The following is a 24187-nucleotide window of genomic DNA, read 5'->3' on the forward strand; positions in this document are numbered from 1 at the left end:
TACAAAACATATCGCCTCTCAGCGTAAGATGTCCAGCTAGGAAAGATTTTGGTAAACGAAGGGACCTGGTATTTCACATATTGGTAATTATTGCACAAAGGTCTTGGCTTCCAAAACTAGTGTGGGCAGAAACCAGGTTCCACAGTGGGTTTAGGGGACAAGTGGAGCTGCGTCAGAGATGGCCGGCTCACCAAAGCCACCTTCCTGTTTGTATCCTGCAGGATGAGGAAGGTGAGAGCCTGGTTCCGTCAGCTGTGGGCATTGGCTCCACAGGGTCTGGCCCCTGTTGTACTCCTGGATCTGCCCAAAGTGGAAATTTGCATTCCCTGTTCTGCATCTTCCCTCGAGCTGCTCTCACCAGGAGTGCTGCCTTCTATTCTCCTCACTCGCTAAAACCTCATTCGTTCTCTAGATGCCAATTTAACTCCTACTGTCTCCATTACAGCAAAACATTAAAATCACAACACGTCACCCCAACTCCTTTAGTAGCAAACAAATTGAGTACAAAGCCCAGGAAACGCCATATGTGGAGCGAAACAGCAGCAGCACCATAAGATCTAGCCTGTTTACAAACGGTGGGTAAATTAACTCGGGTATTGTTGGTGGAAATGATTGTGTCATTAAAGCTAGTGACATGGAAAATGGACAAGGTGTAACGTGTTTCAGTATGGTGAGTGACTGTTACCAAGAAGGAAACGCCCCTTCTACAGAACACGATGGTTGAATGTGTAGATAAACACCTAGTGTCAGAACAAATGGTCTGGTCTTCAAACATTTACGTCTCGGCTTTCCTGATTATTGCTAACACTTGGCTAGGCAGAAATGATAGCTAATAGTATTAGCTATTATGGTATTTAGCATTATATTACAATATAATTATAATAAGTAGTATTATGTTATAATACTATTAAAAAATTATTAAATAATACTGTTAGCTAATACTAAGAATAGTTAATTACCAATGGTTAAAAAATTTAGAATATATTTTTATGAAAATTGCTCACTCTTCTGCTTAAATATAAACCGCCTAGGCCATCAGGACTTACATTTACATACATGAAGCAGAAATAAACACCGCGCTCCACTGCGAGGTCTTATATAAATGTAAAAAGCTCATGCCATCGAGCCAGTGCTGACCCGCGTATGTCAGAACAGAACTGTGATCACAGGGGTGCCAGCACACAGGGGTGCCAGCAGCTGAATTTTCAGAAGAGACCACCAGGCCTTCCTCTTGGGGCATCTCTGGGTGTGGCACCTCTGGGTGGGTTTGAACTGCCAGTCTTCCGGTTAGCAGTTGAGCCCACACGGTTTGTGACAATCAGCACACCATATTATAAACATACTGTTTTTTTTTTTTTTTAAGTCATAACCTAAAATCACCATGAACTGTAACTGACCATTTTACTATGATCATATGGACGCCATCTGCCTTCATCATAGATCATTTTACGTATTAGTAAGATTCCTCGTGTGCCTTGGAGAGACTTCCCCAAGGAGCGTCTCCCATGAAATAAGACTGCTATAGACGTCAGGTCTGCGCTCCGTTGGTGGCAGATGCGGGTAGGAATGAAATCTTATTTCAAAATTTAAAAAGACTTCGAAGAATTTTCATCCTCCAAAATAGAAAATTAATAATATTATTTTCAGAATAAGATAGACTTCCCGCGAAAGATTTTAAAATAGCTTAGAAAACGCTCTGAATCCACTAGGTTCACTGCAGCTTAGACTTAGACTTAGCTGGTTTAGGGGCAAAACTTCTTAGAATGAAATTTTTTTTTTCATTTTGGAATACAAGTGTGCCAAGATAGTGCATGTGATATTATCATAATATTTCATATGAAAGTTGTCTCTTTCCACTGCGTGAGACATCAATCACTAAAAATTTTATTAAAAAGCTCCTCCTTGGATTTGCAAAAACTAATAAAGATTATATTTGGCATTATTTCAAAATGTGTGCTTTACTCAATTACTCTAAATATCTGCTTCAGTGTACCCCTATATGCCCACCCACATGTGTTAATGTTTCTTTCCCCATGGGAGGGGCTTTGGGGGGAGCCACATGATGAATCTGACCCTTGACTGAGCCAGGGAGAGAAGGGCACCCGTGCTTGCAGGCAGAGAAGGAAAGGCTAAAAGGAGCTGAGAGTCCCTCTGTACTCAGCTGTTGCTGGCAAAGCCACCCGTGCACACTCACTGAGTGGCTTGATGGGCTAAGGTGGCATCGAGACTGTCCTGTGGCGTCCACCCCTCACTGATATACCCAGCATGCTGGCATCCCACACACTCCGTAAGAGAAGCCGCTCGTGCTCCGCCGTCCCTCCCCTTCCAGAATGCACCTGTCTGGCGTTTCCCCAGACCAGGACACAGTCATGCGCTCAGCACGCACAGGCAGTGTGCAGTGGGAGGCAGACCACTTACCTGTCTATAATGGCACACATGTCGATGCTGACGTTGGCGAAGCTGCCCGGCTTCCTCTGAGCCACCTCGTACAGATTGACCAGCTGGTCGTCCACCTGGATGAGCCGCATGCAGCCCTGGAAGGATGGCTGGAGCAGGGAGAGCCCCGAGCTCGCCATCTGGTTCAGGACACCTGTGGGGCACAAGGAATGGGAGCATTAAACTCTGGGGGCATTCTCCCTGACCACAGCCTTCTGCTCACACCACTGTGCTCTGTTGTCCTTACTGATGCCCCTCTCGACGTGGAAGAATGAAGACTTTTGAGACACTGAAGTTATTTCTGGGATGTAGTCAGGGTTGCGCTGGGGTGAACGTTGGTCTCTGGGGTCTACCCTCGGCCATGTTTTTGCTCTTGACATCTCCTTTCTCACTCTGTCCCCACTCCCTGTTTCTCTGCCATCTTGGGCTCCTTGCTACAGCTCCCTGCCCGAGCCTGCCCTCAGAGATGAGGACCCAAAACCTTAACCTTTTCCCAACTGCCCTACCTCCCCTTCTACACGCTCAAACATTCCTTCTCTTTTCTTAATTCCCTAGGGCCTTGCCATTCAGCTGTCAATAGGCTAAACTTACTGTTATCAAATAAAATTGATTTTTAATGGGTTAATCCATAAGAGATATTGGAGGATCTAACTCAATCCAAAGAGATGTTTGCCTGACAAATGGTATCTCAATTTACGAAATCCAAAGGATCACTGTGGAGAGATAAATTTCAGCAAAAGGCTCGACCATTCTGCTTTGAATAGCCATTCTATACACAGTACCTAATGATGTAACCAAACCCATTGCCATGGAATCAGTTCTGCCTCCCTCCTAGTCACACTACAGGACAGAGCAGATCTGTCTCCTAGGGTTCCTGAGGCTGTAAATCTTTAGGGAAGCAGATAGCCACATCTTTCTCCTGCTATACAGCTAGTGGGTTCCAACTGTTAGACCTTGGGTCAGCAGCCATCTGGGCTCATAAATAATAGGGGGCATAAATGACAGATGAAACTGAAATTACAAGGGGGTAAATGACACTGAGAAAAGGAAAAAAGAGTCTGTACCTCTGGTTCTGTTAGAGAATAGAACATGCGTATGCCGAGCTCGAGATCAGACATTGAGTATTATTGCTAAAGAACTTTAAAATAGCCTCACTGATCAATTACTCTTATGCCTTTTCAATAGAAAAATATATCATTGTTATCACGGATGTAAAATTTATAGGCAATGAGGGAATGATATTTCTCGATCCTATTCGGTGTTTCCAGAAAGTCCCAAAAGCTTCAGTTTATTAAATTGTTCCCCACACCAACCTCACCTTCTGGTGCAAATTAAACTGCACTAATAATCTGTCTGCTTAGACATCTGGAGCCACTCACACATTCGCTTCAGTCTAATACTTTATATGTACAAAAAAAAAAAAAAAAAGATTTATATGGAGGAGGTTGGGACCAAGACATGCCATTAAGTGGATAAAAGTGAGTTTTCCATAAAAACAGATATTGGCCATTAACTCTGATTTTTTTTTTTTTTTAATGACCTAATCTGTTAGACTAGTGATAGTGTGGCTGAGTATGGTGGAAACCTCTTTTCTCACCTTACTAATGGGTTACAGTATTTAAGGTCTAATGAACATCATTCAAATTCCCTTTAAGAGTTAATCACGGAAATGTGTATTATCTTTGATCAACGAAATACTACATAACAATAGATCTATAGATCTCTACTTAAATTCTCTTATAATTTTTTTTTTTTTAGTTTATACCTACCTACTTTTTTTTTACCTATCTACCTACTTACCTACCTATCTACTTATCTGCCCACTTACCTAGCTATCTACCTACCTATCTACTTACCTACCTACCTGCCTATCTCCATCTGTCTGTCTACCTATCTGTCTATCATCTATCATCTGTCTATCTACCTACCTACCTACCAACCTACCTACCTACCTACCAACCTACCTACCTACCTACCAACCTACCTACCAACCTACCTACCTACCTACCAACCTACCTACCAACCTACCAACCAACCTACCTACCTACCAACCTACCTACCTACGTACCAACCTACCTACCTACCTACCCACCTACCTACCTACCCACCTACCTACCGACCCACCTACCTACCAACCTACCTACCTACCTACCTACCAACCTACCTACCTACCTACCAACCTACCTACCAACCTACCTACCAACCTACCAACCAACCTACCTACCAACCTACCTACCTATCTACCTACCCACCCACCTACCTACCTACCATTGTCATTAGCTGCTGTAGAGTCAGCCCCAGCTGAGGGCAACCCTTTGCACAATAAAACAAAATGCTGCCTGATCCTGCGCCCTCCCCAGGACAGGCTGCAGACTGCACCACTGTGACCCACAGGGTTTTCACGGGCTAATACTAGGAAATGGATCACCAGGACTTTCTCCCTAGTCTAGAAGCCCCACTGGAACCTGTTCAGCACCGTAGCAGCACACAGGCCTCCTCTAACAGACGGGTGGCGGCTGTACATGAGAGGCACTGACTGGGAATTTAACTTGGGTCTCCAGCATGGGAGATGAGAATTCTGCACGGAACCACCACTGCCATATACATACAGTCCTGTGTGTGCGTGTATATACGTGTGTGTGTGTATATATATATATATATGCACATGTATTTTTTTTTTTATCTATATAGAGAGCCCTGGTGGTGCAGTGGTTAAAGTGATCAACTGCAAAGCCAAAGGTCAGTGGTTTGAAACCACCAGTGGCTCTGAGGGAGAACGATGTGGCAGGCAGCTACTGTAGAGATTTACAGCAGCCTTGGAAACCCTGTGGGGCTGCTCTGAGTTGGAATCAACTTGATGGCATTTTTTTTTTTAGTATCTATATATTCATACATATTTCTATCTACCTATCTATCATCTATCTATCAATCTATCATCTATCTACGTACCTACCTATCATCTATCTTCTATCCATCCATCCATCCATCCACCCACCCACCCACCGATCTATCATCTATCTATCATCTATCTGTCTATCATCTATCCATCCATCCATCCATCCATCCATCCATCCATCCATCCATCCATCCATCCATCCATCCATCCTTCCCTCCCTCCCTCCATCCATCTATCAATCGTCTATCATCTATCTATCATTTATCTATCTACCTATCTATCTACCTGTCTATCAATCTATTCTGGAGTCCCTTGGTGGCACAAAAAGTTAAGTGCTTGATCACTAGCAGAAAGATTGGTGTTTGGAATTCACCCAGAGGTGCCTCGGGAGACAGGCCTGGTGATCTACTTCTGAAAGGTCACATGCTTGAAAACTCTATGGAGCGTTTCTGCTCTGTCACATGAGGTCACTATGAGTTGAAATTGCCTCCATGGCAACTAACAACAACAATATGTACTCTAAGTCATATTGTTTTTCCTTCGCCTTGGATTATTCCCATCAGAAAATGCTGATCTTAGACAAGTGGTCTATTTGGACTAGTTGCGTGTACACATATGATTTCCAATCTCTCTAATCAAGATAAAATTGAGCAGAGTTTAATGTCTAAAATTAGCAGAGAAAACATCCAGCTGTAGCTCTACTGACCATTCTTAACATGACCATCATTTGGTTCTGATTTTTGAATACTGGCTGTTGTATTGTGCCGTTCAGTCATTTTGACTCATAGTGACCCCGTGCACAACAGAATGAACCACTGCCTGGTCCTGCACCATCCTCACAATCATGGTTGTGCTTGAGCTCATTGTTGCAGCCACTGTGTCAATCCGTCTCATTGAGAGTCTTCCTCTTTCTCAGTGACCCTCTACTTTAGTAAGCATGATGTCCTTTTCCAGGTACTGATCCCTTTTGACAACACGTCCAAAACATGTGAGATGAAGTCTCACCATCCTCCCTTCTAAGAGGCATTCTGGCTGTACTTCTTCCAAGACAGATTTGTTTGTTCTTCTGGCAGTTCATGGTATATTCAATGTTGTATGAATACTTGAGGGTCTTTAAATATACATACTAGCTTTGAAAGATTCCAAAATGAACAGACTTATTTGGGAGAACAAGACCTTCCCTGGTCTAAACTCACGTCAGGAACACAGACTGTGACAGACTGGGGGTAACTATGTTCATAAAACAAGACTTCAGGAGTCACTCATGACACAGCTCTGCTTGGTCTGGAGCAATTTTGGAGTTTGAAATTGTCAAGCCCTTTTGTTTTTCTACATAGGCTATGTTCTAGGAGAAGATAGTTATAGGGAAGAATGCTACACATCCACTAACAGTTTTGTTTTTTTCTCCCCTTTCATTATCTTTAAGTGCCCATGCCCCCCGTGGTCACACCCAGCTATAGTACCTTCCACACTAAATGTGATTATACTTCAGGTGCATTCAGTTCACAGGTCTTCACATCAAGAGGAAGTGTGCTTGGAGGACTGTAGTTGAGGGGCTGCCCCAGACAGCTTCCTTGTACTTGGACCTCCAGCAGCTTTATCGGGTCTAGACTTTACTTGGATGATGAGATCTTGGGTTTTGAGCAGACACTCTACTAGGACGAAACCTTGAGGGCCTTGGAGGGAGGTGAGTGTACTTCTCATGTGGAAGAGTCAGGCCTCATTGTGGGCCAGAGGACAAACTCCAAGATGGCCCTGACTGGCCTTCATTTCTTGGTATCAATGCCCTTGTACACTCCCCTCCCACGCAAATCAGTCTTCACTGTGTGACAAGCAGATACCACAGAAGTGATCTTGTGTGTGAGCTCTAGGGCTAAGAACTCAAGGCCTTAGAGGTTTCACCTTGGTCTCTGGAGTCATGTGCTCTGGGAGGCCAGCCACCATGCCATGAGGAGCCTCAAGCAGCCCCGTGGAGTGGTCCCATGTAGGGAGGACTGGGACCCCCACCCACAGCTGGCAGCACCTTGATGGCCGTGAAGGCAATTGGCCTTGAAGAGGAGCCTCTAGCCTCCTCAAGCCTTCAGATGACAGTGGCCTCAGGAGACATCTGACTGCAACCTCACGAGCAGTGCTGGCCAGATCTGCCTAGCCACGCTGCTCCTGAACTCCTGACCCATAGAAAAAGTGAGACTGTAAATGATTGCTGAGTCGAGCTAGAACATTTTGAGTAATTTGTCATGTAGCAATAGACAACTAATCCAGATCGCCACTGAAGATCCCGCATCGCTGTCTCAAATACGTCCTAGAATCACAAAGGATGCAGCTTTTACTTACGTCCACAAAGACCAACCGACAGGCAGAATGTTGGCCGTTCCTTGCCGTTAGCAATGGGCTGAAGATGTCAGCTTTCTGTCACTGAAATCTCTGATGCTCTAACTTCCTTTAAGACAGAGGGGAACCTATTATTTATTTTGTTTGTTCTCTTGATGTACAAACATAATTTTCAGTTAAAATACTAGTGTCTTAGTGCCTGAGCTACTTTCAGTGACTGCTCCGAAGCTCAGAATTTCACATATGTAGTAGACGAATAGTGGGACTGTTTGCAGAAATAGATTTGTGGCCGAGATTTTAGGGATCAGAATCAAACAGATATAAAATGGAAGGAAAGTGCAACTTAATTTAATTAAAATTGTCAAGTTAGCTGAAAGGTGACATAGAATAAAGAAATAAAAGTTTTGCGTGTTTTGATTGAGAGGCTGGCACTCATACCTACGGATTTGGAATGAAGCACATTTGTGATATATTTATGCTGGTAATTGTTACTGGTTTTTTTTACCTGGCAATGTGTTATAACACTGCAGTGAGCTGCAGTCTTGTCAGTCCCTAAAGCATCTCAGCATCAGTAGACTGGGAGCCTTCCCTCCTTACGTGATCATTGTAATGGTGGCAATTTGCTGGCATGTTTGAGATTTCCTTCTCAAGACTTACCATACAAAAACTTCATACCTGATTTGGAGCCTGCTTAGCATTTTATTATTCTTGCTTACAGAGGAATCATATGCATTTTCAAAGTTTTAAATTTTTAACTCAGGCATGCATGGGTGAAAACCATGCTGATATTTATTTTGACATTAAGATGCCACTCTAATTTGTTGTAAGCCATGATGTTTCCTTATTGGGCAGAAAAGCAAACAATAGAGCAGTTAAAAATCCTCATGTCTAAAGCAAAGTACACACAGAGTTTTTCTGTCTTCACTTACTTAAAAACTGGGGCATTTGAAAGCTCAGAGAGAGGCTGATAGAATGCTCTGAGGATGCTGAAGGCCAGTTATGGTCTTCCTTTGAGTACAATCTTAGAGGATTGTACAGCGTCTACCACCCTCCACTGCTGTACCCAGCCCGCTGCACTTGTGCATTCAGGTGCCCAATGCAGGGAGAAGAAAACGTGCCCTGTGGTGGCCCCTTGGAACATACAGCATCTACGTCTGCTGTGTTTTTGGGTGCCATCGAGTTCATCCTGACTCATACTGACCTCATGTGACAGAGTAGAACTGCTCCACAGGGTTTCCTAGGCTGTAATTTTTACAGACGTAGACCACCAGGTCATTCTTCCAAGGAGCATCTGGGTGGGTTTGAACCACCAAGCTTTGGGTTAGTAAATGAATGCTTAACCATCACATCAAGTCATAAGGAAACCAGCATGAGACAAACTCAAATCGCAGAACACGCTACAAATGGCTGACTTGGAATCTTCAGGAATGATGATGCGGACGAAGTTAAGAAAGGACGACGGGTTGGACCCCATTTGGCCAAGACACCAGGATGGGACCCCAGGAGCAAGGAGTGACCTTGGATTGGGGACATTATCACGCAACTGACAAACCTAAACAGGGTCTCTGAGTGATGTTGCACTGGTGACCTTAGTACTCTTCTTGAAAAATTTTAATAAATTTAAACTTTTTAAAATTAGAAGAATATTTTGAAAGTTTTTGTTCCCCACTCATGAATACTATGCTCCCTTAAATAATCAACAATATGAGATCAAATAGCCAACATTTACCCTAAAGCAAAGACAAGAAGGTAAGGACAGTCAAGGAAACTAGCTTAACAGAAACAGAACAAATCTGTCTTGGAAAAAGTAAAGCCCCGAGCTAACTTCAGCAGCTGTCAATTTCCCAGGGCCTGAGATGGGTCTTCCTACACACCCTGAGCCATTCTTCTGGACTTGGAGAAGGAATAAATTAACAACTGGGGGAAAGGAAAATCTGTCAGCTCCACTAAACGGGGGAGCTCAGGACAGAAGCAGCTCCTGTCCAGGCACAAATGGTTGATGGACTTCAAATATCTTTTGCCTCAGCATGGACTTGTATGGGCCCATTTCAGGAGAATAGGCCCTCGTTTGCAGACTGCAATGGTGTACATTCTTGAGATCTGAATACTACTATTTCAGCTGTGTTGTGGAGAGGTAGGTTTTTGATGTTTGATATCACTTTGTCTATTAAACAGAGTCCTCACCTACCCACATCAAGGGCCTGAGGACTGGTGGCTCCATCTACACCATGAAGCTACCTGCGACAGGGGTCCAAAGATAAGTGGTGCCTCCCAGTCCTTACAACCAAAAGCACACAATGCCCATGATCGGTTGCAGAACCCACCCACCCGTGTGGTCTAGGGAACAGGGAAGTGCTTTCCTCAGGGGACAGTTTTCAGCACCCTGACTTGTTCAGAGCATGACCTCCTGCTGCAACCAGACACCTGTGCCTACACCAATCACCCCTGCCCCTCTAGGACTGTAGGACAGAGCCTGCACCACACACTTGATGACAAACTACCTGGACACCTGACCTGAAACCATACAAGAAAAGTGAATGGACTCCTAGGCTCATATAGCTGGTAACAGCTCTAGCCATCTGGTGACAGGACATGTGAGCTTCAAAGGCACATATAATCAAGCTAGCTTACTCAAGCAGCTTATCTGGGAATGTCAAAATAAAATAAGGCAAGAAACTAGGATAAAGTAAGCCAAAATAAATTAAATTAATACAATAACTTATAGATAGCTTGAAGATAACAGTCAATATCAAATCACACAAAGAAGCAGGCCATGATCGCTCTCAAAACAAAAAATCAAGGTGTCTTCTACCAGGTGTAGAATATGGAAGATTAAAACACAGAACTCTTCAAGACATCAGGAATGAAATCATGCAAAATGCAGAACAAACCAAGGAACATACAGATAAAGCAGTCGAAGAAATTAAAAAGGTTATTTAAGAACATGATTAAAAATTTAATAAGCTACAAGAATCCATAGAGAGATGGCAATTAGAAATTCAGAAGATTAACAATAAAATTACAGAAATAGACAACAGAAAATCAGAGGAGCAGAATTGAGGAAATGGAAGGGAGAATTAGTGAGATTGAAGATAAAACACTTGGCATCAATATAACGAAGAAAAATCAGACAAAAGAATTTTAAAAAATGAAGAAACTTTAAGAACCATGTGGGACTCTATTAAAAGAAACAACCTATGAATGACTGGAGTAACAAAACAGGGAAGGATAACAGAAAATACAGAGAGAATTGTTGAAGATTTCTTGGCAGAAAACTTCCCTGATATCATGAAAGATGAGAAGATATCTATCAAAGATGCTCATCGAACCCCACATAAGGTAGATCTCAAAAGAAAGTCACCAAGAAATACTATAATAAAACTTGCCAAAACCAAAGATAAAGAGAGAATTTTAGGAGCATCTAGGGATAAATGAAAAGTCACCTACCAAGGAGAGTCAATAAGAATAAGCTCAGACCACTCGGCAGAAATCTTGCAGGCAAGAAGGCAATGGGACAAAGGAAAAAAAAAACTGCCAACCAAAAATCACATATGCAGCAAAACTGTCTATCAAATATGAAGGTGAAATTAGGTCATTTCCAGATAAACAAAAGTTTAGGGAATTTGTAAAAACCAAACCAAATCTATAAGAAATACTAAAGGGAATTCTCTGGTTAGAAAATCAGTGTTATCAGATATCAACCCAAGACATGAACACAGGACAGAGCAACCAGATATCAACCTAGATGGGGAAATCACAAACATAAATTAAGATAAAAAATACTCAAAGCAGGGAAACAGTGATGTCATTATGTAAAAGATGACAACATTAAAGCAATAAAGAGGGACTGAAAAATGTAGCCATAGATCTTTTATATGGAGAGGAAGTCAAGGCGATATAAAAAAAATAAAAGTTAGGTTTAAACTTAGAAAAATAGGGGTAAATATTAAGGTAACCACAAATGAGACTAACAATCTTACACATCAAAATAAAATACAAGAAAAACATAAAGACTCAGCAAAAACAAAATCACCAACAATGAATAAGAGGAAAAGACAATATAGAAACTACTCAGCACAAAGAGTTAAGTGGAAAAAAGAAACTTATCAACAACGCAGAAAAAAAGACTTCAAAATAACAGCACTAAACTCATACCTATACATAATTTTGCTGACTGTATATGGACTAAATGCACCAATAAAGAGACAGAGAGAGTGACAGAAAGGATAAAAAAAACCCCACAATCCATCTATATGCTGCCTACAAGAGACCACCTTAGACTTAAAGACACAAACAAACTAAAATTCAAAGGATAGGAAAAAAAAATATCAAGCAAACAACAATCAAAAAAGAGCAGGAGTGGCAATATTAATTTGTGACAAAATAGACTAAAGTTAAAGCCACCACAAAGGAAGGAAGCTATATATAATGATTAAAGGGACAATATACCAGGAGAATATAACTATAATAGATATTTATGTACAAATGGCAGGGCTTCAAGATACATAAAACAAACTCCAACAGCATTGAAAAGTGAGATAGACAGCTCCACAATAATAATAGGAGACATCAACACACCACTTTCAGTGAAGGACAGGACATCCAGAAAGAAGCTTGGTAAAGACACGGAAGATCTAAATGCCACAATCAGCCGACCTGGCCTCATAGACATACACAGAATACTCCAACCAACAGCAGCCAAGTATACTTTCTTTTCCAATGCACATGGAACATTCTCTAGAAAAGACCACATATTAGGTCACAAAGCAAGCCTTAGCAGAACCCAAAACATTGAAATATTACAAAGCATCTTCTCTGACCATAAGACCATAAAAGTAGAAATCAATAACAGAAAAAGTAGGTTAAAGAAATCAAACACTTGGAAACTGAACAACAACCTGCTCAAAAATGACTGGGTTATAGAAGACATGAAGGACGGAATAAAGAAATTCATAGAATCCAATGAGAATGAAAGCACTTCCTATCAGAAACTTCGGGACACATCTAAAGCAGTGCTCAGAGGTCAATTTATATCAATAAATGCACGCATCCAAAAAGAAGAAAGACCCCAAATCAGAAATTATCCCTACAACTTGAACAAATAGAGAGCAACAAAAGAAACCATCAGACACCAGAAGAACACAAATAATAAAAATTGCAGCAGAATTAAATGAAATTAGAGAACAGAAAAACAACTGAGTTAACAAGACCTAAAGCTGCTTCTTTAAAAAAAGTTAACAAAATCGATAAAGCACTGGCCAAAATGACAAAAAAAAAAAAAAAAAAAAAAAAAACAGGAGAGGAAGCAAATAACCTGAATAAGAAATGAGATGGGAGATATCACAACAGACACAACTGAAATTAAAAGAATTGTATCAGATTACTATGAAAAATTATACTCTAACAAATTTGAAACCCTAGGAGAAATGGACGAATTTCTAGAAACACGTTACTACCTAAACTAACACAAACAGAGGTATGCACCTAAACTAATACAAAGATAGAACAACTAAATAAACCCATAACAAAGAAGTGACTGAAAAGGTAATTTAAAAACTCCCAACAAAAAAAAAGCCCTGGCCCAGATGGCTTCACTGGAGAGTTCTACCAAGTTTTCAGAGAAGAGTTAACACCACTACTACTAAAGGTATTTCAGAGCATAGAAAAGATGGAATACTCCCAAACTCTCAATGAAGGCAGCAAATCCCCAATACCAAAACCAGGTAAAGACAGCACAAAAAAAGAAAATTACAGACCTATATTTTTCATGAACTTAGATGCAAAAATCCTCAACAAAATTCTAGCCAATAGAATTCAACATGATATCAAATAATTCTCCATGACCAAGTGGGATTCATACCAAGTGTGCAGGGATGGTTCAACATTAGAAAAACAATCAATATAATATCATATAAATAAAAGATAAGAACCACATGATCTTATTAATTGATGCAGAAAAGGCATTTGACAAAGTCAAACACCCATTCATGATAAAAACTCTTGGCAAAATACGAATAGAAGGAAAATCCCACAACATAATAAAGGGCATTTATACAAAGCCAACAGCCACGAAACCCAAAAAACCAAACCCAGTGCTGTTCAATCGATTTAGCGAACCTATAGATGGAGTCTGAAAGCATTTCCCTTGAGAATGGTAATCAGGCAGGGATGACCTTTATCACCAGCCTTATACATCATTGTGCTGGAGGTCCTTACCAGAGCAATTAGGCTAGATAAAGAAATAAAGGGTATCCAGATTGATAAGGAAGAAGTAAAAGTACCTCTATTTGCAGATGACATGATCTTATACACAGAAAACCCTAAAGAATCCTCAAGAAAACTACTGAAACTAATAAGAGAGTTCAGCAGAGTATCAGGATACAAGATAAACATATGAAAATCAGTTGGATTCCTCTATACCAACGGAAAGAACACCAAAGAGGAAATCACCAAATCAATACCTTTTACAGTAGCCCCCAAGAAGATAGAATACTTAGGAATAAATCTCACCAGAGATGTAAAAGACCTATACAAAGAAAAGTATAAGACATTACTGCAAGAAACCAAAAGAGACCTACAGAAGTAGAAAAACATATCTTGCTCATGGATAGGAAGACTCAACATTGTAGAAATGTCTATTCTACCGAAAGCCATCTATAGATACAATGGAATTCTGATTGAGAAACCAATGATATTTTTTAATGATATGGAGAAAAAATCACCAACTTCATATGGAAGGGGAAAAGGCCCTGGATAAATGAAGCACGACTGAAAAAGAAGAACAAGAGTATTATGGAGGCGGGGCCAAGATGGCTGACTAGGTAGACGCTACCTCTGATCCCTCTTGCAACAAAGACTCAGAAAAACAAATGAATCGATCACATACACGACAATCTACGAACCCTGACCATCAAACACAGATCTAGAGTTGACCTGAGTGACAGGTGAATGAAAAGCTGTGCCCTGAACCAGCGACTGCTTCTGGAACCCATGACCCACTCCACAGCCTTGAGCCCTCACGGTTCCCTGGTGCCAAGTGGCGTGGCTGATAGCAGCTTGCTGAGGTGGGGCAGGCACAGGACACAGCCCTGACTCCCAGAAGCGACCTCGGGGGAAAACCAGTCAGTGCACACAGGCACCGCAGTGAGGCAGCTGACAGGAGGAGATGTCACCAGGAGGCAGCAACTGGTTTTGGAGCCTGGAGTGCAGCGTCCCAGCCGAGGAAACCTGGCACTGGGCTTTGGACTGGGAGCGGAGGAACTGACCAAGGCTTCTGAGACAGCACATGCACAGGACACGGGCCTGACCTCAGGGGCAATCTCGACCCAGCCAACGCACACAGGCTACACGCCCCTCAAGAATCTCAGATAAAACAGTCCTCGCCAAGCAAGATAAGTAACTTTGTCTATATTCCTGGGTGCTACTCTCTCCTATCTATCTGATCCCTCCCCTCCCCTTCCCAGGCAGCTTCATTAACATTTGAATTTCCTGGGCCAGAGAGTGAAGTGCTTTTATTTGTTCGTTTTGTCTTTTCCTAACCCATTCTCCTGGCCTGAGAGAAGCAGCTACAAAAAAACCCAGGGACCTGGGTTCCCTGACTTCCCAAAATTGGACTAAAAATACAGAACCAGCTCCAGCCAAGCATATGAGATCCGCAGTCTTGGGCTTTCATCCCTACAGGAAACAAGGTGGATATTATAATGCAAAGGCAATTCTGATAGGGATCTGACTGAAATTGTTTTAGTAGATTACTAGAAAGACAAGTTTCCCAGGACTGATATCTCTACCTATTAAACAGAGCCCTCACTGACCCACAACGGGGAACTGAGAGCTGAAGCTCCACCCAAACCACCTAACCTCCTGCCATAGGGGTCTGAGGATAGTGACATCTACCAATCTGTAGAGGTACATGCATTGGGTGCCTAAGGTACAGCTGCAGAGCCCACCTATCAAAGTGCTTTAGGAATAGACACACACCTACCTCACTGGCACTTGGGGGAAGCCTGTCAGCATCCTGCCCCCCCTTGAATGTGACCCCCTGCTGCTAATAGAATCTGGTGCACACAACTATCACCACTACTCCTCTAAGCGAATAGGTGACAGTCTACCCCACACACTTGGTGACCCAAAATCAGATTCTACTCAAGAATAGTGAATGGACTCTTAGGCTTATATTTCTGATAACAGCCCAAACCAGCTGGTAAGAGAACATAAGTGATTCAAAGGCTACAGCAATCAAGACAGCACAACCTAGTAGCCCATCTAAACATATTGAAAGAAAACAAAACAAGATAAGACTCACTGAGCAAATATAAAATAAATCATTACAATATCTTATAGATGGCTCGGAGACAGCAGTCGCTATCAAACCACATAAAGAAGCAGACCATGATTGCTTCTACAACTCCCCATATTAAAGAATCAAAATCTTTCCCAAATGAAGGTACAATCCTGGAATTGCCAGATGGAGAATATAAAAAACTAATTTACAGAATGCTTCAAGACATCAGGGATGACCTCAGAAATGAAATAAGGCAATCTACAGAAAAAGCCAAGGAACACACTGATAAAGCAGTCGAAGAAATCAAAAAGATTATTCAAGAACATAGTGGAAAAATTAATAAGCTGCAGGAATCCATAGAGAGACAGCATTCAGAAATCCAAAAGATTAACAGTAAAATTACAGAATTAGACAACTCAATAGGAAGTCAGAGGAGCAGAATCGAGGAACTGGAATGCAGAGTGGGGGAGCTGGAGGATAAGGCAATTGACACCAATACAGTTACAGAAAAATCAGATAAAAGAATTAAAAAAAAATGAAGAAAACCTAAGAATCATGTGGGACTCTATCAAGAAGACTAGCTTGCATGTGATTGGAGTTCCAGAACAAGGAGGGATAATAGAAAGTACAGAGAGGATAGTTGAAGATCTGTTGGCAGAAAACTTCCCTGACATCATGAAAGATGAAAGGATATCTATCCAAGAGGCTCATCGAACCCCATTTAAGATTGATCCAAAAAGAAAATCACCAAGACATATTATCATCAAACTTGCCAAAACTAAAGATAAAAAGAAAATTTTAAAAGCAGCCAGGGATAAAAGAAAGGTCTCCTACAAAGGAGAATCAATAAGAATAAGTTCAGACTACTTAGCAGAAACCATGCAGTCAAGAAGGCAATGGGATGACATATATACAGCACTGAAGGAGAAAAACTGCCAGCCAGGGATCATTTATCCAGCAAAACTCTCTCTCAAATATGAAGGTGAAATTAAAACATTTACAGATAAACACAAGCTTCGAGAATTCGCAAAAACCAAACCAAAGCTACAAGAAATACTAAAGGAAATTTTTTGGTCAGAAAATCAATAACATGAGATAACAACACAACACAAGGTCACAGAACAGAACATCCTGATATCATCTCAAATAAGGAAATCACAAAAACAAATTGAGATTAATTTTAGAAAGAAAAATATGCTCAAAACAGGGAATCATTGAAGTCAATATGTAAAAGATCACAATAATCAAAAAGAGGGACTAAATACAGGAGGCATAGAACTACCATATGGTGAGGAAAACAAGGCGATATAGGACGATATGAGTTAGGTTTTTACTTAGAAAAATAGGGGTAAATATTAAGGTAACCACAAAGAGGTCTAACAATTCCATAATTCAAAAGAAAAACATACCGACTCAGCAAACATAAATTCTACTACTATGAAAATGAGGAACACACAATTTACAAAGAAAAACATCTCAGCACAAAAAAGTAAGTGGAAAAATGAAATTGTCAACAACACACACAAAAAGGCATCAAGATGACAGCACTAAACACATACTTATCTATAATTACACTAAATGTAAATGGACTAAATGCACCAATAAAGAGACAGAGAGTCTCGGACTGGATAAAGAAACACGATCCGTCTATATGCTGCCTACAAGAGACACACCTTAGACTTAGAGACACAAACAAACTAAAACTCAAAGGATAGAAAAAAATATATAAAGCAAACAACAATCAAAAAACAGCAGGAGTAGCAATATTAATTTCTCATAAAATAGACTTCAAAGTTAAATCCACCACAAAGGATAAAGGACACTACATAATGATTAAAGGGACAATTGACCAGGAAGATATAACCATATTAAATATTTATGCACCCAATGACAGGGCTGCAAGATACATAAAACAAACTTTAACAGAACTAAAAAGTGAGATAGACACCTCCACAATTACAGTAGGAGACTTCAACACACCACTTTTGGAGAAGGATAGGACTTCCAGTAAGAAGCTCAAGAGAGACACAGAAGACCTAATTGCTACAATCAACCAACTTGACCTCATAGACCCAACAGATGCAAAGTATTTTTTTTTCTAGCGCACGTAGAACATTCTCTAGAATACATTACATATTAGGTCATAAAAACAAAACTTTGCAGAATCCAAAACATCGAAATATTACAAAGCATATTCTCAAACCACAAGGCCATAAAAGTAGAAATCAATAAGAGAAAAATCAGGGAAAAGAAATCAAATACTTGGAAACTGAACAATACCCTGCTGAAAAAAGACTGGGTTATAGAAGACATTAAGGAGGGAATAAAGAAATTCATAGAATGCAATGAGAATGAAAACACTTCCTATCAAAACCTCTGGGACACAGCAAAAGCAGTGCTCAGAGGTCAATTTATATCGATAAATGCACACATAAAGAAGAAAGAGCCAAAATCAGAGAACTGTCCCTACAACTTGAACAAATACAAAGTGAGCAACAAAAGAATCCATCAGGCACCACAAGAAAACAAATAATAAAAATTAGAGCTGAACTAAATGAAACAGAGAACAAAAAAACATTTGAAATAATTAACAAAGCCAAAAGCTGGTTCTTTGAAAAAATTAACAAAATTGATAAACCATTGGCCAGATTGACTAAAGAAATACAGCAAAGGAAACAAATAACCCGAATAGGAAACGAGATGAGCCATATCGCAGCAGACCCAACTGAAATTAAAAGAATCATATCAGATTATTATGAAAAATTATACTCTAACAAATTTACAAACCTAGAAGAAATGGATGAATTCCTGGAAAAACACTACCTACCTAAACTAACACAATCAGAACTAGAACAACTAAATAGATCCATAACCAAAAAAAGAGATTGGAAAGGTAATCAAAAAACTCCCAACAAAAAAAAGCCCTGGCCCGGACGGCTTCACTGCAGAATTCTACCAAACTTTCAGAGAAGAGTTAACACCACTATTACTAAAGGTATTTCAAAGCATAGAAAATGATGAAATACTACCTAACTCATTCTATGAAGCCAGTATATCCCTGATACCAAAACCAGGTAAAGACATCACAAAAAAAGGAAATTACAGACCTATATCCCTCATGAACATAGATGCAAAAATCCTCAACAAAATTCTAGCCAATAGAATTCAACAATATATCAAAAAAATAATCCACCATGACCAAGTGGGATTTATAGCAGGTATGCAAGGCTGGTTTAATATTAGAAAAACCATTAATGTAATCCACCATATAAATTAAAAAGAAAAGACAAGAACCACATGATCTTATCAATTCATGCAGAAAAGGCATTTGACAAAGTCCAACACGAGTTCATGATAAAAACTCTCAGCAAAATAGGAATTGAAGGAAAATTCCTCAACATAATAAAGGGCATCTACACAAAGCCAACAGCCAACATCATTCTAAATGGTGAGAGCCTGAAAGCATTTCCCTTGAGAACGGAAACCAGACAAGGATGCCCTTTATCACCACTTTTATTCAACCTTGTGCTAGAGGTCCTAGCCAGAGCAATTAGGCTAGACAAACAAATAAAGGGCATCTGGATTGGCAAGGAAGAAGTAAAATTATCTCTGTTTGCAGATTACATGATCTTATACACAGAAAACCCTAAGGAATCCTCCAGAAACCTACTGAAACTAATGGAAGAGTTCAGCAGAGTCTCAGGTATAAGATAAACATACAAAAATAACTTGGATTCCTCTACACCAACAAAAAAGAACATTGAAGAGGAAATCACCAAATCAATACCATTCACAGTAGCCCCCAAGAACATAAAATACTTAGGAATAAATCTTACCAAAGATGTAAAAGACCTATACAAAGAAAATTATAAAGTACTAGTGCAAGAAACTAAAAGGGACCTACATAAGTGGAAAAACATACCTTGCTCATGGATAGGAAGACTTAACATAGTAAAAATGTCTATTCTACCAAAAGTCATCTATACATACAATGCACTTCCGATCCAAATTCCAATGACATTTTTTAAAGTGATGGAGAAACAAATCACCAACTTCATATGGAAGGGAACGAAGCCCCGGATAAGTAAAGCATTACTGAAAAAGAAGAAGAAAGTGGGAGGCCTCACTCTACCTGATTTTAGAACATATTATACAGCCACAGTAGTCAGAACAGCCTGGTACTGGTACACAAACAGGAACATAGACCAATGGAACAGAATTGAGAACCCAGATATAAATCCATCCACATATGAGCAGCTGATATTTGACAAAGGCCCAGTGTCAGTTAATTAGGGAAAAGATAGTCTTTTTAACAAATGGTGCTGGCATAACTGGGTATCCATTTGCAAAAAAATGAAACAGGACCCATACCTCACACCATGCACAAAAACTAACTCCAAGTGGATCAAAGACCTAAACATAAAGACTAAAATGATAAAGATCATGGAAGAAAAAATAGGGACAACGTTACGAGCCCTAATACGAGGCATAAACAGAATACAAAACATTACCAGAAATGACGAAGAGAAACCAGATAACTGGGACCTCCTAAAAATCAAACACCTATGCTCATCTAAAAAAAAAAAGACTTCACCAAAAGAGTAAAAACACCACCTACAGATTGGGAAAAAATTTTCAGCTATGACATCTCTGACCAGCACCTGATCTCTAAAATCTATATGATTCTGTTAAAACTCAACCACAAAAAGACAAACAACCCAATCAAAAAGTGGGCAAAGGATATGAACACGCACCTCACTAAAGAAGATATTCAGGCAGCTAACAGACACATGAGAAAATGCTCTCTATCATTAACCATTAGAGAAACACGAATTAAAACTACGATGAGATTCCATCTCACTCCAACAAGGCTGGCATTAATCCAAAAAACACAAAATAGTAAATGTTGGAGGGGCTGCGGAGAGATTGGAACTCTTATACACTGCTGGTGGGAATGTAAAATGGTACAACCACTTTGGAAATCTATCTGGCGTTTTCTTAAACAGTTAGAAATAGAACTACCATACAACCCAGAAATCCCACTTCTTGGAATATACCCTAGAGAAATAAGAGCCTTTACACAAACAGATATATGCACACCCATGTTTATTGCAGCACTGTTTACAATAGCAAAAAGATGGAAGCAACCAAGGTGTCCATCAACGGATGAATGGTTAAACAAATTATGGTATATTCACACAATGGAATATTATGCATGGATAAAGAACAGTGAGGAATCTGTGAAACATTTCATAACATGGAGGAACCTGGAAGGCATTATGCTGAGTGAAATTAGTCAGATGCAAAAGGACAAATACTGTATAAGACCACTATTACAAGAACTTGAGAAATAGTATAAACTGAGAAGAACACATTCTTTTGTGGTTACGAGAGGGGGGAGGGAGGGAAGGTGGGAAAGGGTTATTTACTGATTAGTTAGTAGATAAGAACTACTTTAGGTGAAGAGAAGGACAATGCTCAATACAGGGAAGGTCAGCTCAACTGGACTGGACCAAAAGCAAAGAAGTTTCCTGGATAAACTGAATGCTTCGAAGGTCAGCGGAGCAAGGGCGGGGGTTTGGGGACTATGGCTTAAGGGGACTTCTAAGTCAATTGGCATAATAAATTCTATATGCAAACATTCTGCATCCCACTTTGAAATGTGGCATCTGAGGTCTTAAATGCTAACAAGCGGCTATCTAAGATGCATCAATTGGTCTCAACCCACCTGGATCAAAGGAGAATGAAGAACACCAAGGTCACACAATAACTATGAGCCCGAGACAGAAAGGGCCACATGAACCAGAGACTTACATCATCCTGAGACCAGAAGAACTAGATGTCGCTCGGCCACAACTGATGACTACCCTAACAGGGAGCACAACAGAGAACCCCTGAGGGAGCAGAAGAACAGTGGGATGCAGACCCCAAATTCTCATAAAAAGACCAGACTTAATGGTCTGACTGAGACTAGAAGAAGCCTGGTGGTCATGGTCCCCAAACCTTCTGTTGGCCCAGGACAGGAACCATTCCCAAAGACTAATCATCAGACATGGAAGGGACTGGCAATGGGTTGGAGAGAGATGCTGATGAAGAGTAAGCTACTTGTATCAGGTGGACACTTGAGACTGTATTGGCATCTCCTGTCTGGAGGGGAGACGGGAGGGTAGAGAGGGTTAGAAACTGGCAAAACGGTCACGAAAGGAGAGACTGGAAGGAGGGAGTGGGCTGACTCATTAGGGGGAGAGTAAATGGGAGTATGTAGTAAGGTGTATGTAAGTTTATATGTGACAGACTGACTTGATTTGTAAACTTTCACTTAAACCACAATAAAAATTATTTAAAAAAAATAATTAAAAAAAAAATGCTATAACCAAAAAAAAAAAAAGAACAACAACATGGGAGGCCTCACACTACCTGACTTTAGAACCTATTATACTGCCACAGTAGTCAAAACAGCCTGGTACTGGTACTACAACAGGTACATAGACCAATGGAAAAGAATTGAGAATCCAGACATAAATCCATCCACATATGAGCAGCTGATATTTGACAAAGGCCCAAAGTCAGTTAAATGAGAGAAAGGCAGCCTTTTTAACAAATGGTGCTGGCACAACTGGATATCTACCTGTAAAAAAATGAAACAAGACCCATACCTTAGTCCATGCACAAAAACTAACTCAAAATGGATGAAATATATAAACATAAAATCTAAAACAATAAAGATCATGGAAGAAAAAATTGGGACAACATTAACCCAGTACCCAGTGCCATTGAGTCGATTCCTACTCATAGCGACAATGTTAGGAGCCCTAATACATGGCATAAACAGTACACAAAACATTACTAACAGTGCACAAACACGAGAAGAGAAACTAGATAACTGGGAGCTCCTAAAAATCAAACACCTATGCTCATCCAAAGACTTCACCAAAAGAGTAAAAAGATTACCTACAGACTGGGAGAAAATTTTTGGCTGTGACAAGTTCAATCTGTGTCTGATCTCTAAAATCTACACGATACTGTAAAAACTCAACAACAACAAAATAACACAATTAAAAATTGGCAAAAGATATGGACAGGCACTTCATCAAAGCAGCAGCTAACAGACACATATGGAAATACTCTCAATCTTTAGCCATCAGAGAAATGCAAATTAAAACTACAATGAGATAGCATCTTGCCCCACCAGGCTGCCATTTATCCAAAAAACACAAAATGACAAATGTTGGAGAGGTTGTGGAAACACTGAAACATATACACTGCTGGTGGGACTGTAAAATGGTACAACCAATTTGGAAATTGATTTGGCGCTTCTTAATAAGCTAGAAATAGAAGTACCATAGGATCTAGAGATCCCACTCCTTGGAATACGTCCTAGAGAAATAAGAGCCTTATCATGAACAGATATATGCACACCCATGTTCATTACAGCACTGTTTACAACAGCAAAAAAATGGAAACAACCAAGGTGCCCATCAGTGAAGAATGGATAAATAAATTATGGTATATTCACACAATGGAATTCTACCCATTGATAAAGAACAACGATGAATCTGTGAAACATTTCATAACATGGAGGAATCTGGAAGGCATTATGCTGAGTGAAATCAGTCAGTTGCAAAAGGACAAATATTGTACGAGACCACTATTATAAAAACTCAAGAAATAGTTTAAACTCAGAAGAAAATATTCTTTGATGGCTATGAGGATGGGGAGGGAGGGAGAGAAAGGTATTCACTAATTAGACAGTAGATAAGAACTATTTTAGGTGAAGGGAAAGACAACACACAATACAGGAGAGGTCTGCACAACTGGACTAAACCAAAAGCAAAGAACTTTCCTGAATAAACTGAACACTTCAAAAGCCAGAGTAGCAGGGGCGGGGGCCTGGGGACCATGATTTCAGGGGGTACCCAAGTCAACTAGCATAATAAAATCTATTAAGAAAACATTCTGTGTCCCACTTTGGTGAGTGGCATCTGGGGTCTTTAACGCTAGCAAGTGGCCATCTAAAACCCAATCCAGTGCCATTGAGTCAATTCCGACAAGATGCATCAATTGGTCTCAACCCACATGGAGCAAAGGAGAACGAAGAACACCAAGGACACAAGGTAATTATGAGCCCAAGAGACAGAAAGGGCCACATAAATCAAAGACTACATCAGCCTGAGATCAGAAGAACTAGATGGTGCCCGGCTACAACCGATGACTGCTGTGACAGGGAACACAACAGAAAATCC

At 40.4% G+C, this 24187-nt stretch overlaps 1 protein-coding gene across 1 annotated transcript in view; it reads right to left on the reverse strand.

Moving 5' to 3' along the window:
• CNTNAP2 (contactin associated protein 2) overlaps positions 1-24187 on the reverse strand; it is a 2020907-nt gene that overhangs the window by 846804 nt on the left and 1149916 nt on the right. The window contains exon 11 of the mRNA XM_049894552.1: positions 2419-2590. Coding sequence (XP_049750509.1) covers positions 2419-2590 — 172 coding nt within the window. The remainder of the gene's footprint in view (positions 1-2418; positions 2591-24187) is intronic.

Source organism: Elephas maximus, chromosome 8 (assembly GCF_024166365.1).
Source record: "Elephas maximus indicus isolate mEleMax1 chromosome 8, mEleMax1 primary haplotype, whole genome shotgun sequence".
Taxonomy (NCBI): Eukaryota; Metazoa; Chordata; class Mammalia; order Proboscidea; family Elephantidae; genus Elephas; species Elephas maximus.